We start from the raw sequence: 13,467 nt of genomic DNA on the forward strand, positions 1-13,467 counted from the left end.
CGTTTTCACTGAAATGTTCATGCGCCTCCAGAGTGCCTTCTCTCTCTGCTTCACTACAGTGTCAACAGTGTGCAACACTAGCTCCAGTCCAAGACAAACGGATGTGAGGTAGAGGCATCGAACTAGCTAAATGTAGCTAAGCTAAGCTGGGGTTGTCCGGCTGGCTATGTTTTGGCTGCGTGGTGCGGGTCTGGCATTGGTTGCTTTGGCTGATGGTGTGATTTGTAAATGGCGAGCTAGCATGGATTCAATGTTCCAAATAAAATATAGCAACATACATTGCAGATAGTAGTGTTACTCTAAATATGACTGTAATTTATTTTCCAGTGTTCTAGGAGTCTAGCGATGTCACTTTCGGCCAATGCCCAGGATGGTGTTTTTTTTTTTAATATTAGTACTTTTAATCTGGTAAAGGATCTGAATACTTCTTTCACCACTGCAGTAGACACAGAATCATTAAGTTTGGATTCTGCTGCAGACAAGTGTTTTATGAGGATGTACAGCACCGTGGTAACACTATAAACCCAGCAACATCATCACCACTTACCCGTCTCAGATCCATAAACGATGGCGTATTTATCAATGGCTGCCAACGCAGGACGCCACAATAACAAGGCCTTAGTGTCGGTGACGTTTACAGCCCGGAGGTCTGTAGGCGGGTCAGGGACTGAGAGAGAAATAAAGATAATGATATTTATATTAATGGCCCACAATGCCCTGTATCTACAGCACTGACCTCAAATCTTTTTAACTGTCTCTGAAAGACAATTAGTGTGAAATGATTGAAGTTCACTAAAACCTATGAAATAAAGATATTAATAATATTGACACATTAAGGATGTGATATCTAGTATCCGAATAATTTCTGTGTGGTAACATTTGAATGAAGACTTGTTGAGATGTGTATATTATTTGGTTTTGCATATTTTTTTTAAATATAGAGTGACAGACTTTGAAATAGACCATATGTTGCGGTGAGGCAAGCTTTTGTCACAATTCAGTGGATGTGCTGAAAAAATTCACTCTAATAAAGACTGAAGATAACAATAACAAGAACTTAAAAAAGACAATATGAATGAAGAAAGAATTATGTTGAAATCTGTAAAGGCCAAAGAATATCCATAACTAAAATCAGCGATGGGAATCATCTGGAAAAAAAACACTGTTTTGAAATAAGACAGAACACTGAACAGATCCAAGATCAGACTCCTCTGAGAAAACTTAAAAAAATACACAGATTGTTTCCAGATCCAGCACCTGCTACAGACATTATGGAAGATGTGATTTCTGAATTACATATAGAGACAAACTCAAGAAAACATGCAGATTTTTTACTCTAAATCACTCTTTATCTTTTTTTAGGTTAGTTTTATATATATATAAATAAGTTAAAAGTGAAAACTTTTACTGCAACATAAATGTTTGAAACACCTCATTATCTTTTCCAACTACACTTTTTCTAACCACATTTACAGGATTCCTAATATTTGTACGTTCATTATATTCTCATGGCGTTCAGGAGCAGCTCAACTCAGCTATGATATGAAAAAGGGAAACCTGTAGTACTTACGTGTCATGACCAAGTCTTTGATTGGATCGCTCTCATCCAGGCCGAGGATGGAGATGACGTTGACCTCGTAAGAAGAACCAGGTGAGAGCCTTGATAGGCCGACGGTTGAGTCTTCTGAGTCCACGGACACTGACACCGGCTCACCTGTAGACACACAGAAGATCCCAAATTAATTATATACTGACTTTTCTCAAGATGAAAGACATCTCCTATTAAATGCCTCAACTATTTTTCAGAGAAGACAAAAACTACCTCCACTAGAATTGAAAACACAGTAATATGACAAAGGATCAGATTTTGATTGGCTTTATTTAAGCCCATACCAATCTTTTAAAATATATCTGGATTGCCCTGAGAATGATCAGATCCAACTAACTGGCTTGCAGGTGTTTGTTAAAACTGTAAAAGCAAATCAAATCAGACAGTAAAGCCACAGACCACAATAACAAATCTTTCCTGAAAGCTATATTACACTCATGATCCTGATATAGAAAATGACTATTATTCAGCGGAAGAAATACAATTACTTGAAGTGGAGTGCGGTCTTCACCTCTGTCTCACTCATTATTTTGTGTATCAAGACACTTGTTATATGTTAATATTCACTTGGATGCCTTTTAATAAAACATGGAAGTCAGTTCTCACCCTCCTCTGTGTGGGTGTAGGTGACCTTAAAACCATTGATTTTACTCTTGGGTTTGGTCCAGGACACCGTCAGAGAGTTTTCCGTCACCTTACTGAAGACTATGTTGGTGGGAGGCTCCGGGCCTGAACGGTACGAAGAATACCATGAGAGAGGTGAATGAAAGCAACAGAGGAGAAGAAGGAGAAAAAAAGAGTAGTGAGAGAAGTAGTAAAGGCAAAAAGAATGATTTTGTACAGATAGTATAGCAAGAAAAGAAAGACAAAAATGGCCACTAAAAGAGTGAAAACAGTGTGTACATTATTATTTATTCATCCACACATTTGCTATTAGTGCTCCGATGAGTTTTTGTGTATATATGTACAGTGCAAACATATATACAGTATAAAAATCATATACAGACATATAGTAATGAATTACAACAATCAGATGATGGATCCTGGACAGCAGTGAAGGAAAGAATGATGGAGTTTAATAGTTAGCTGGTCGCTCAAACCTGAAAAATAAAAGCGTGGCAGGAATGAACAAAACAAAGGAAGAAAAGTAGACAATTTTATAGGACGAATGATAACAAATACATTCAGATATTAATTCAGAAGATCTGAAAGTGAAGATTTACATTTAAAGCGTTGGAAAATTACTTTGTGGACAGATTTTTAACCTCATTAGTATGTCTGGGTATCACTACACAAATTCATAACACTTTTTCATGCGTCCTGACATTTCTTTATCCATTCTGTTGTTAAAATATTAATATATTTACACATTTGTATTACAAAAGGAAACTCTTCTTTGTAATACAATCAATGTAAAGTTAAATATGTAGCATACTGAAGCAATACAGTATTGACATATTGTTTTTTGACACCCAGATTTGTTAAATTATAAAATATCCAACATTTTCTTTTTTTTTGTGAACTCTAAAGGATTAAAATGTGCACATTTTGCATTTGGATGTGAAAGGTGAAGACAGACCAAACGTACATAGACCAGCCGTGGTCTTACCCTGGTTTGGGTGAGAGGTGAAGGGGTGTCAGTGAAGCTGGCTGTTAGCTTACCCTGAATGAATGAGAGAAGACCAGAGCAGCAGTGAATGAATTGTGTTGTTATGCTGTTACTGATGCTTTTATGAACTCTCATTTGATGTCAACTCAGTTCAAAAATTGTCTGACTAAAGAGACTCTTAAAGTCTGCAGTCTTGGAAGTCATTTATGGATGTTGCCTGTAGTTGTGTTTGTGTGTTTGCTGTGATAAAATGTAATTTCTTTAAAATATTTAATTATTTATTTGCTTCTTTTGACCTTTTGATGGTGAATGATTACTTTGAGAGAACAGTAAAAAACTCCAAATATGGCAGTGTGTTATGTCATTGTAACTTGTCCATATCCATTTATCTAACTAAGGCTCCCTTCTTTGCTGCATATTGGCATAAAACCTCTTCGAGAGGATGGATTTGGATTGAAATTTACTGGAGGCTTAATTTCCTTTAAGCAGAACTAAAGACCATCTCCAGGTTGGGAATTAAGCCTCCAGTAAGTAGCTAGCTTTTGTTTGCAAGCTAGCTAAGTTAGCCAACTTGCTGAAGGCAAACGGTGCTAATAACATGCAACTACAAGCCATTACGATCTAGATACATTAGTGCACAATTTAGCTAGCTAACGATGTGACAAACTTTGAGATTTGACATCAAATAACTGAGTGTGTCTTCATGGTTGAGTGTTGATTATCATAATGTATGACTGCTACCTCATATGAGTATTTCATATGAAAGCTGACAAATGAGTGCACAAATATAGCAACACAAAACACAACAGCTCAATGAACATCAAGACCCACTGAAAACAAACAGAACAGGTTATGTCATTACAGAACCAATTATTGACTGAGAAATACATGAGGTGAAACTGTAAATCGCAAGCTTACAGTTTTCAAGAGCACCACAGCACTTAAGCTCTTGAAATGAACATGGAGGAAGCATTTAGTGGGTGAGAAAACATTTCCAGTCATACTCAAGACAAGTGACAATTAGTTAACAAATACATTTTTGTTCATCAGCATATGAAACGTGGTGCAGTAAAGACATTAGGTGTGTACAGTTTTCTGTTCTAAGGTCACAACATTTCACACTTCACAACATTGACAGTAATGTTGTATCATTGTACAGTAGTAATTAATGTTCTACTGTCACAATGGCTTGTACCTGTACTGATGACAAGCTTGTGCAGTCTGGACAGAAGGCCAGGACCCTTTCCAAGTAAAGTCACGGTGTACTCGTTCTGAGGAGGCAGATTCTCAAACTGGAAGGAGCGAGCTGAACCAGGAAGAACTTTTTTGAAGGTTTCGTCACTTCCTGTTGACGGTTTGGCTGTTGTGCTGCTTTGGACCCTTGGAACTTGTGTAAAGACACTTTCAGGTACTCTATTTTCATCTTCACTGCCTCCATTTTCTGAATGAATTTCTGTTGTTGGTTGACGATTTGCTTCCTCTTCTTCACTGCGACGCTCTTTCTCAGAGTCTTCATTCTTGCTTTCCTTCTGCTTTGGCTCCTTATGTTTTACAACTTCTTTCCTTGTCACAACAAAGTTCTTGTACTTCCCTTCTGGTGAGTCCCACGTGAGCGTAAATCCATCTGTGGTCCGGTTCGTCACTCCCACATAGTCCAGAGGTTCCCTTGGGACTCCGGAAGAAGAAATGTCTGATCCTTTCAGAGGTTTGGTATTAGCACCGCTTGTCTTTTCAGTTTTACTATCAAACAACCTTTTTGCAGTAGTATTTGTTTTTGTATCCACTCTACCTTGGCTCCCACTGATGTAGTGCCTCATCTGGGTACTTCTTGTTGGTGATTGTCTATTTTGAAGTGTGACTGGTCTTGTGGCTCCATGTCTTGAATCTGAGGAAGTTTGTTTCATAGTTGGTCTGCCTCGACTTGGAGCACTAGCATTCTTGCCAGCATTGTCACTCTCTTTATGAATGTCAGAGTTAGAATCTGGGGTTCTAGTTTCTTCTTCTGCAAATTTGGTAGTTTGGACTGGAACACTGTCCCCCCCTTCTAATTTGTTAGTTTGTGGTCTGATGGCAGTGTCATGGATATCCATCTGGGTACTTGGAATTACCTCTGCAGTGTCTTGTTCTCCTGATTGTTTAATTTGGACTCCTTGGCTAGGCATAGGGGCATCCTGCTCTCTTGATTGGTTATCCAGGATTTCAGGGGTACCAACCTTTAATAATTGACTTCCAACAGTAATGCCGCTACCTCCATTTAGCTTTTTGGTTGGGAAAGGCTTGCGCATGGGACCTCTATGTGGATACTGAGGCGGTCTCAGGTTTGTATGGGTTTTGTTTTGGAAACGTCCACCATACAGTTGCGGCCGACGGAAGTAACCAACTTTGGTGGTTGGCCGATGAGGGGAATGCACTCCACTTCCTCTGAGGGTCTCGTTGAACTCAACTGATGTGCTTGTCCCAACTCTGTCTTCATTCTCTTCTCCTGTTAGCTCTGTACGTTCAGCTGGATAGGATTCTTTTGAAACAGGAGGAGAAAAAGTGGCAGACAATTCAGTGGAAGATAGCTGATCTCCCCTCGTTTCTGATGCAGGATTTAATGGTTGAGTGGGGGGAGTCAGCAGCCTTGAATGTGGACGAGTTCGGTTCAGAAGGGGTCCAAAGTTTGGAACTGGGCGGCGCAGGTAACCCCCCTTTAGAGGAAGACGACGAACTGGGATTCGTCCTCTTTCTGTTGGGGATGCAGGTGTAGTTGCCCCATCTTTGTATCCATTCGTATCCCTTGCTGGTACATTTTCCTCAACTAAGGATAATTCCTCTGAAGCAGATGAAGATGGTGAAGACAATAATTCACTCTGGGATGTATGTCTTGTTTCTGTCTCTCTTCCAGGGATAAGGTTCAAATGAGGAGGGGAACGGTGAGGACCTTTCAAATTTAAGTTTGGGCGTGGTCGACGTACATATCCCGATTTTCCAGGTGTGCGGCGGAAAAAAGGAATGCCACCTTTTCCTGAGGGTGATAGCTTTCTGTCTTCCTCTTCAGGTGGTGCATCAGTTGTACTTTTGCTATTATCAACATCTGGTTCATTGCTTCCAACTGAACCTGATTCATCTGAGCTGGAAAGGGATGACGATGGAGGTGATGGTGATAATGATGGTAGTGATGATGGTGGTGATGGTGATGATGATAAAGGTGATGACAGAACTAAATATGTTAGTAATGATGATGGCGCTTCTTGTGATGAAGATGAGACTTGTGAATGTGATGGGGATGAAGATGATGGCGCAGTTTCTTTTTGTGACGATGATGATGAATGTGACAATGATTGTGGGGTTGATGAGGACGATGACGAGAATGACGACAATGGCTTCAGTCCACTTAAAATCTGCTTACTCACTCTTTCTGCATCAGTAGAGATGTGTGATGGTTTGGACAATTTAACAGAAAAGGTTGTGATATTCAAACTGTCAAAAGTGTCTGTCAGGAGTTTATGTAAAGGATCTGGTGAATAGTCAAGGTCTGACTGTGCAGATGAGGGTTTTACATTAGAAATATCATCTGTTTCAGAGGAACCTCGATGTGAGCCCGGTGTCTTTCCTGCCGGCACTGTTCCATCCCCTCTACACCCGCTGCCTCTGTCCTTATGGGGTAATCTGATGTGTGTCACTTTAACTTTATTCATACATTTCTTCTCTTGGCTTTGAACAGTCCCAGTTGGCTCTGAAGACACTGGAGCAGTGTCGTTTCCATGGCCTACCATGCCAACATCTGGTTGCTCTTTGGAGCCAACAGCAATAGTTGGTTCCTCCAAGCTACTTTGTCTGTTTGTATCTGAATCAGTCCCAGAAATTATAGCTGGATTTTTGGCATCCCTCCGCTCAGTGCTTGATTCCCCCACACTTGGGTCTCTCACAGTCAAAGTTATTGTCCTGTTTCCGATGATGGGTACACCTGGTTTAGGTTTTTTGGGTACCATTATTACCTTCTTCTTATTCTCGCCCACTGGCGGCTTTTTCAAAGGGCCTGGGCTAACCTTTTTCCTCCTGGCACAACTCTGGTTGTGTTGAAACGGAAAGGGCCTGCGATATTTGGCTTCCTGGACAATGTGGGTCTTTGAGCAAGTTTGGGCCTGGTGCCATTTATTGCCATCTTTTTGTTGTTCAGAGGTTTAGTTCTTGCAATCACAGAGGCTCTGGTGTCTTTGTTAGGTCCATCAATACCTCTGGCTTTTAGAGAGTCAGGCTCGCTTCCATCCTCCCTCCTTCCATGTTGGTCTTCAGGCGATGGGTCAAACTCTTTGTCTCTGTCGCCGACATCTTGTCCAGGTGCTAATGTGACCTGCATGGTCAAAGCTGCCATGGTAACCCTTGGTAATGTCCCTAAAGATGTGAAGGGAGTGAGCATTTGGATTCAATGTTAAGGTCACAATATGTGGCTGTTGCTAATAATCCAGAAGAGATCATGTCTAATAAAGGAAGAAAAGCAGTTTTAATATTGATCATGATACTTTTCAGGAAACCTGATTTACAAAAGTTTATCAGTTATTATTCAAGTGCAAACAAATAACTTAAGGCAGTGGAATCCATGTGAAACCTGCAAGGAGAAAATTGAAATATAGTTATTGTTAAGCTTGGACAGAGAAATTCAACATGCTTGCGGTCTCACTGTTGAGAGGGAAACATCAAGGCTGAGTTCAGGAAAATGGAGTTTAAGGAATATTCTCTTCTGAAACTCATTATTTTTGCTCCTGGAAGGTTGAGGCTGCATCTCGCTTCATTAACTTTTACAGTAACGTTTCTCTGCACTGTAATGTGTTTTATATGATGTGTTCCGTTGAATAATGAGGCGTCTGGACACATCAAGTTCCACTTGCTTTCACTTAGGTGTAGCAAGTCTGTTCTCACCTGAATACAGTCTGGACAAGAAGCATTTGACTTGCTCATTTTTAACAAGTACAGTTGAATGAATGGAGAGCCGGGTCGCAGCAGCTTTAATGGAAGTATTTTGCGTTTCACTTTTATGAGAGAGAAAAGGTTTCATCAAGACTATCTAATCCTTGGACTAATAGGGTCTGTCTGAAAAGGGGAGTTCATATTATAACCACAGCTGTCTTAAATTCGGGCCAAAATCCGAGCTAAAATATAGTTCATTTACCTCAGTAGTTCAGAAAAGGGCGTCTTTAATCTTACTCACCGGGAGTAACTTGGGTGGTTGCGGGCTCACTCCGGCTCGAGCCCTTCTCTGCCACGAGTATGATGTCATACAAATGCCCCGCCTCCAGCTGCAGGATGTGGGCAGAGTTTTGGCCAACCGGGACGGTCATTTCTTGACTCCTTCCTGCTCCGTCGCTGGGTGTGACGGTCAAACGGTACCTATCAATCTCACCCTGTGAGTGCTCCCATTGGACCACTGCAGACGTCGAGGTTGTCTTGACGACTTGGAGGTTGGTGGGACCAGAGATGACTAAAGAAGAATAGGAAGAAGAAAAAGGAGGACACAATGTACAGTGTTTACAGTCTCTGTTCTACCTGGTAACATGGAGCTCTGGGAGTGATTCCAACGGGGGGAAAGTGGATACACAAACATCCACTCATTCTTTTTCAGTTTTAAATTGACCGTGGCTCAGCACATTTCCCTCTGCTCTTCACTTTCTTAAACTCACAGTCACACTCCTGCAGCCTCAGCCGTCCTGTTCGCTGATGGCTGCTGGGCAGCCTCCCTGCAGCTGCCACAGATGACATCTTTTAGAGGAAGGGCAGCGAGAGGGAAATGTTTAAACTCTCTCTGCCAGTTTGGCGATATGAGCTGCTCACAGTGGCCAACATGTTGGTCAGAAGCTCCGTTTTCTAACTTGTGTACTTGAAACTGCACTTTTATAGGGACATTTTATATACTTAACCATTACTGTCAACTGCAATATATTCAGAATTTCAGTATCTGCCATATTTGATGAATGTGGCTTTCTCAAAATAGATACCAAGATTTTTTTTGTTGAGGCTGTAGCATTTATGTTGTTATTATCTTTAAAGTCTCCTTTCCACTCAAAAAACGAAGATTTTTAAAATTACTTTACTGCTTTACTGCTTCCCTGTCCACAGAAATACTTGCAGGCCATCTCGAATTTTCATAGTGGTTTCTCAGTTTGATTGATTTGAGCAACCGTAAACTCCACAAAAACAACATTTTGAGAATTTTGATATTGCTTCCAGTGTAGAACATCACTTCCTGTCCTCCATCTGCAGTTCGTGCCACAGAAAAAGTGACGAGACGTCATGTGCAAACAAGTTATTCTAATCCTTGTTATTTTGAGTTTTTTCTGTTGTTCAAATGACCCTAGAAGAGACGTACAGAATTATATATGTCAATAAATGAACATAGAGAGCTCACGGGTCATGAATTCAGCAGAACTCTCGGCTCCCCTCCTGCCGTTGATCTCTCCAGTGATGCTGACGGTGTACTCCTGACCCGCCGCCAGGCCCGTCTGCGTGAATGTGGTCAGGCTGCCCTCCACCTGCACAGTCATCTGCTGGTCACTCTCCTTCTGTTTGGAACAGACAAAACAAATGTTGGTTCTCTGCACATCTGCCAGCTGAATCAGATGCTTCTCAGCTCGAGGACGACAAACCTCAGAGGGAGAAAAGCGCCATCTACATGCTTGTAAATCTTGTTATGCTGCAAGTCAATCTTTCAATTTACACTATATCCAACAATAAACAATCGGTTACTCTAGACCAATCATATTTGTGAATTTACTTTAAATAGTTAAAATAAGTTGGCATTGAAAATCAATAATTGAATCAAATTAAAAAAGCTCAATTTAATCAATTATTTTTTAGTTATTGGTTTTAGTGCTTTCCACCACCACCACCAAAGAGGCCACAGAGACCATTAAATAGCCAGGAACTAAAATGATAAATTATTATCTTTTTACTGATATAACGACATCCTCTTGATGGAAGAAGACAGTTTGGGAAATGTGTAACCAGTTATTTAATCTCCTCTCAGGGTTTTCTGAGAGTTTGTCTTTCAGTGCCACATCTGATCCATCAGAGGGTGAGTTTTCTCCTCCCACAATGACGGCTGATAATTAAACCTTTTAAATGTGCTCCAAACTCTGTGTTTGTTGATTTAAGCTGACTTAAGTTCAGCCAGTACAGCCAACATTCCCCGTAATAATAATGATTAAAAAAAATCACGATGTACTCATCATGTGCATGAAGAGCCTGATGGAAACACTGTGCTGTCTCCAGGGCATCGACGTGTGTGTTTGTGTGTGTGTGTGTGTGGGCAAAGACAGACACTCGTTCTCTTGTATTTTTACTTTCTGGAGTTTCCAAAGTCTAAATTTACTGAAGCAGAACAGAAACAATCCTGAGGGAAATCAGTGACGTCACTGAAACCCTTTTTTGTTTCTGTTTTGTTTGTTTCATTTCTTGTGCAGCACAAAGTTTTTTTTTATGTGACTGAATGTTGACATTATATATTCAGTGATTGCTGGGACCATGAAAGCACAATAAAGCCAATTAAAGCAACGTTACGTAACTTCTCTACCTTAAAATAACAGCTTCACTATCGTTTTAACTGAGCTCTCATAGTGTGAATGGTGCCTCTGTACGCCTGTTCTTGCACAGTGATTTTGGTGAAACTGGATCAAACTGGATAATTTATGATTATTGATTGACTATGAAGACTTTATTATCTTCAAACCTAAAGAGAAAAACATTACTCTGAGGGGATTCCTGAAGACAAAATCCTCTCTAAGTGGTGCTCTTGTTAGCTGCTACTTGTCTGGCCCACTTCAGCTCTCCCCAGACCCTCATGGGTCCAGTCGATGCCTGACGACCTCCAGTTCCTTAACGATCACAAATTATTCTTCTATATCCGATTATTGGAATGTCATTACAGACTCTGTGGTGCGTTTAGGGTTTGGTCTTCACTTTATTCATTCCCATAACTTAAGTCAGGATCATTTCACGCTGCACAAAGTTCTCATTATTCAATTTATCTATTGGAAAGCCTGAAACTTCCCATGAATTAAAAGCTGAGGCTTACTCAACAATTAATCAACTGGGAGTGCTGGACTCTGACTTCCTAATGAATGGATACCGTGTTGTAAAGTAAATGCACCACAGCTGGTTGCCATGCTGGTTACTATGTTGGCTGCCTGGCGATGGTGCTCCAGAGGTCGTCCTGGATCAGCGTTGTGTGTCCAAATGCTTTCATCCATTTCCATATGAACAAGGGTGACATCATTAAAAACTGAGGCTCCAATAAATTCACAATACACTTTAAAACAAGTCGAGGCTCTGTGGCGTCTCTGTGGGGCGTTCAGGGACGATGATGTTTGGTTCTTTCTGAACACGAGGAGGTCTAACTGGCCTGCTGCGTGACTCTCAGTCTGCACGTTTATGAGGAAAATAAATCTAACGTCACTACAGAAAGTTCTCCTCAAGGACCATTGCTCTGTTGGGCTCCATTTAGTGTCTTCAGCAGGATTGCCAGGACTTGCAAAATAAAGCTGGCAGAGAAACATTTAATATTTTATGTAGTTTAAACGGTCACAGTTTGGTTAGGTTTAGGAAAAGATTGTGGTTTTGGTTAAAATAAGTAGGCAATGCAACTCACCTAACGTAACGTAACATAACAAAACAAAGTAAAGTAATATAATGTAAAGAAGCATAACATAATGCAACGAATGTAACATAAACTTGTGTAAGGTAACTTAAGTTTTATATACACGTAACTTACTTCACAACCTAAGTTAAAGAGAAGTCTACGTTTTGGTAGTTTTGGTTTCACACAAACACACGGAGGTGAAAGTCTTTTCTGTTTGTTTGAGCCATCCATCACTCCGACCTCCTCCATATTCAGATTTTCTTGACGTTCTTCGAGAAAAATGCTGACATGCTAATCAAGTCTGTACAAAATATCTGTAAAAAATGTTATGTATCTGTGTGTGTATCTGTGTGTGTGAAGTAGAAAAACTACTGAATGAATGACCTGCTTGAACTCCATTGACCACTGATTTATTCTGAGGAATTTGGTTCAGATGATTCATCCACTGCAATTTAGTTCTAAATTAACTGCACTTTATTCAGATAACCACCACTGGTTGCACTAAGGGTTGATTCATGGTTCCCGCTGACAGAATGTCTCCACTTCCTGGTGTTCTTTTTATCCGTTTGAATGAATAAGACAGACGTCATGAACTAAAAAAGTGCAGATTCTGTGCAGCTCTGCAGCTCATTCAGGCAGTTACATACTGAAGAACTGTAGCTGTGTCTGCATTAGAACTAAAAGGATGAAAGTAGAATCAGTAAAATGTACTTAAAGTATTTACTGTGACAGTTGTACTATTATATATGATACCATTAGATTATTCTGACGCATGCATTAATCTAAAAGCAGGATTTTATTGTTGTAGTTGGTTGAGATGGAGATTATTTTTAACTATTTTGTATCGTGCTGCAACAAACGATTATTTTCAATGTGGATTCTGCTGAATTTTCTTTAATTACTTTTTTAAAACTCTGTTTGTAAAAGACTTGTTACTGGAGGACCTCCTGGTATTTCTAATGATCAGAGGTGTTGGTTTAACATACCTACAGACTTCTGCTGTTAATGCCAGTTATTTAAACAAGTTCTCACTCTCAACTTGTCGAATACTGCAGCTCGGTCAGTGGCCCTCTGCTCTGTAGGTATCCCCGCTACTGTCATATCTGGTTAGAGTTTCAAAATAAAGCTTGTGTGGTTGTTGTGAAACATGGTGAAATGGTCAGAGTTTGGTTAAGTTTTATGTTATGTAACTTGAAAGAAGTCAACTTTGACTTTTGCCATTTTGACCTCAGACAGGACACAAACAGCGGTCTCCTGGGTTAAAGTCCTGTGTTTGTTTGAGCCATCCATCCACCCCATCACCTCATCATATGTGGCTCTTTAAACTATGTCTGGCGGGTGCATCCATAAATAAAGCTTAACCCACAATGTCCACAAATGATGCTGAGGAATACCTACAGCAACATATTATGAAGCAGAGGGAACAGACGGTGTTAGACGAGCTGAGAGTGAAACCGTTGTTTTCAGACGTAAAATGTTAAAAAGGAAAATTGAAGATCGGTTTTAAGAGGGAAGATTGACGATGTCACCTGGAAACAATAAATATTTGTAGGAAGTAAACGTGTTTCCTGAAACTACTTGAACATAATTTCTATTAGCCGGATGTTCCGTAAAGACTCTTTTCTTTCTCCGTTC

The 13,467-nt window shown here is 40.3% G+C and overlaps 1 protein-coding gene across 2 annotated transcripts in view; it reads right to left on the bottom strand.

The window, feature by feature from the left end:
- The window catches only part of LOC127357959 (tenascin), a 49,791-nt gene that overhangs the window by 6,311 nt on the left and 30,013 nt on the right, over positions 1–13,467 (bottom strand). Inside the window, exons 7-11 of one of the 2 annotated variants that reach the window (XM_051390608.1) lie at positions 9,604–9,757; positions 8,410–8,679; positions 2,216–2,338; positions 1,571–1,714; positions 548–667 (exon numbers count right to left, since the gene is read on the bottom strand). In XM_051390608.1, the coding sequence (XP_051246568.1) occupies positions 548–667; positions 1,571–1,714; positions 2,216–2,338; positions 8,410–8,679; positions 9,604–9,757 (811 nt within the window). Of the gene's footprint in view, positions 1–547; positions 668–1,570; positions 1,715–2,215; positions 2,339–4,413; positions 7,196–8,409; positions 8,680–9,603; positions 9,758–13,467 lie in introns of those variants that run through there. The other variant, XM_051390607.1, reaches the window with a different exon arrangement.

This window comes from Dicentrarchus labrax, unplaced genomic scaffold (genome assembly GCF_905237075.1).
Source record: "Dicentrarchus labrax unplaced genomic scaffold, dlabrax2021, whole genome shotgun sequence".
NCBI lineage: Eukaryota > Metazoa > Chordata > Actinopteri > Moronidae > Dicentrarchus > Dicentrarchus labrax.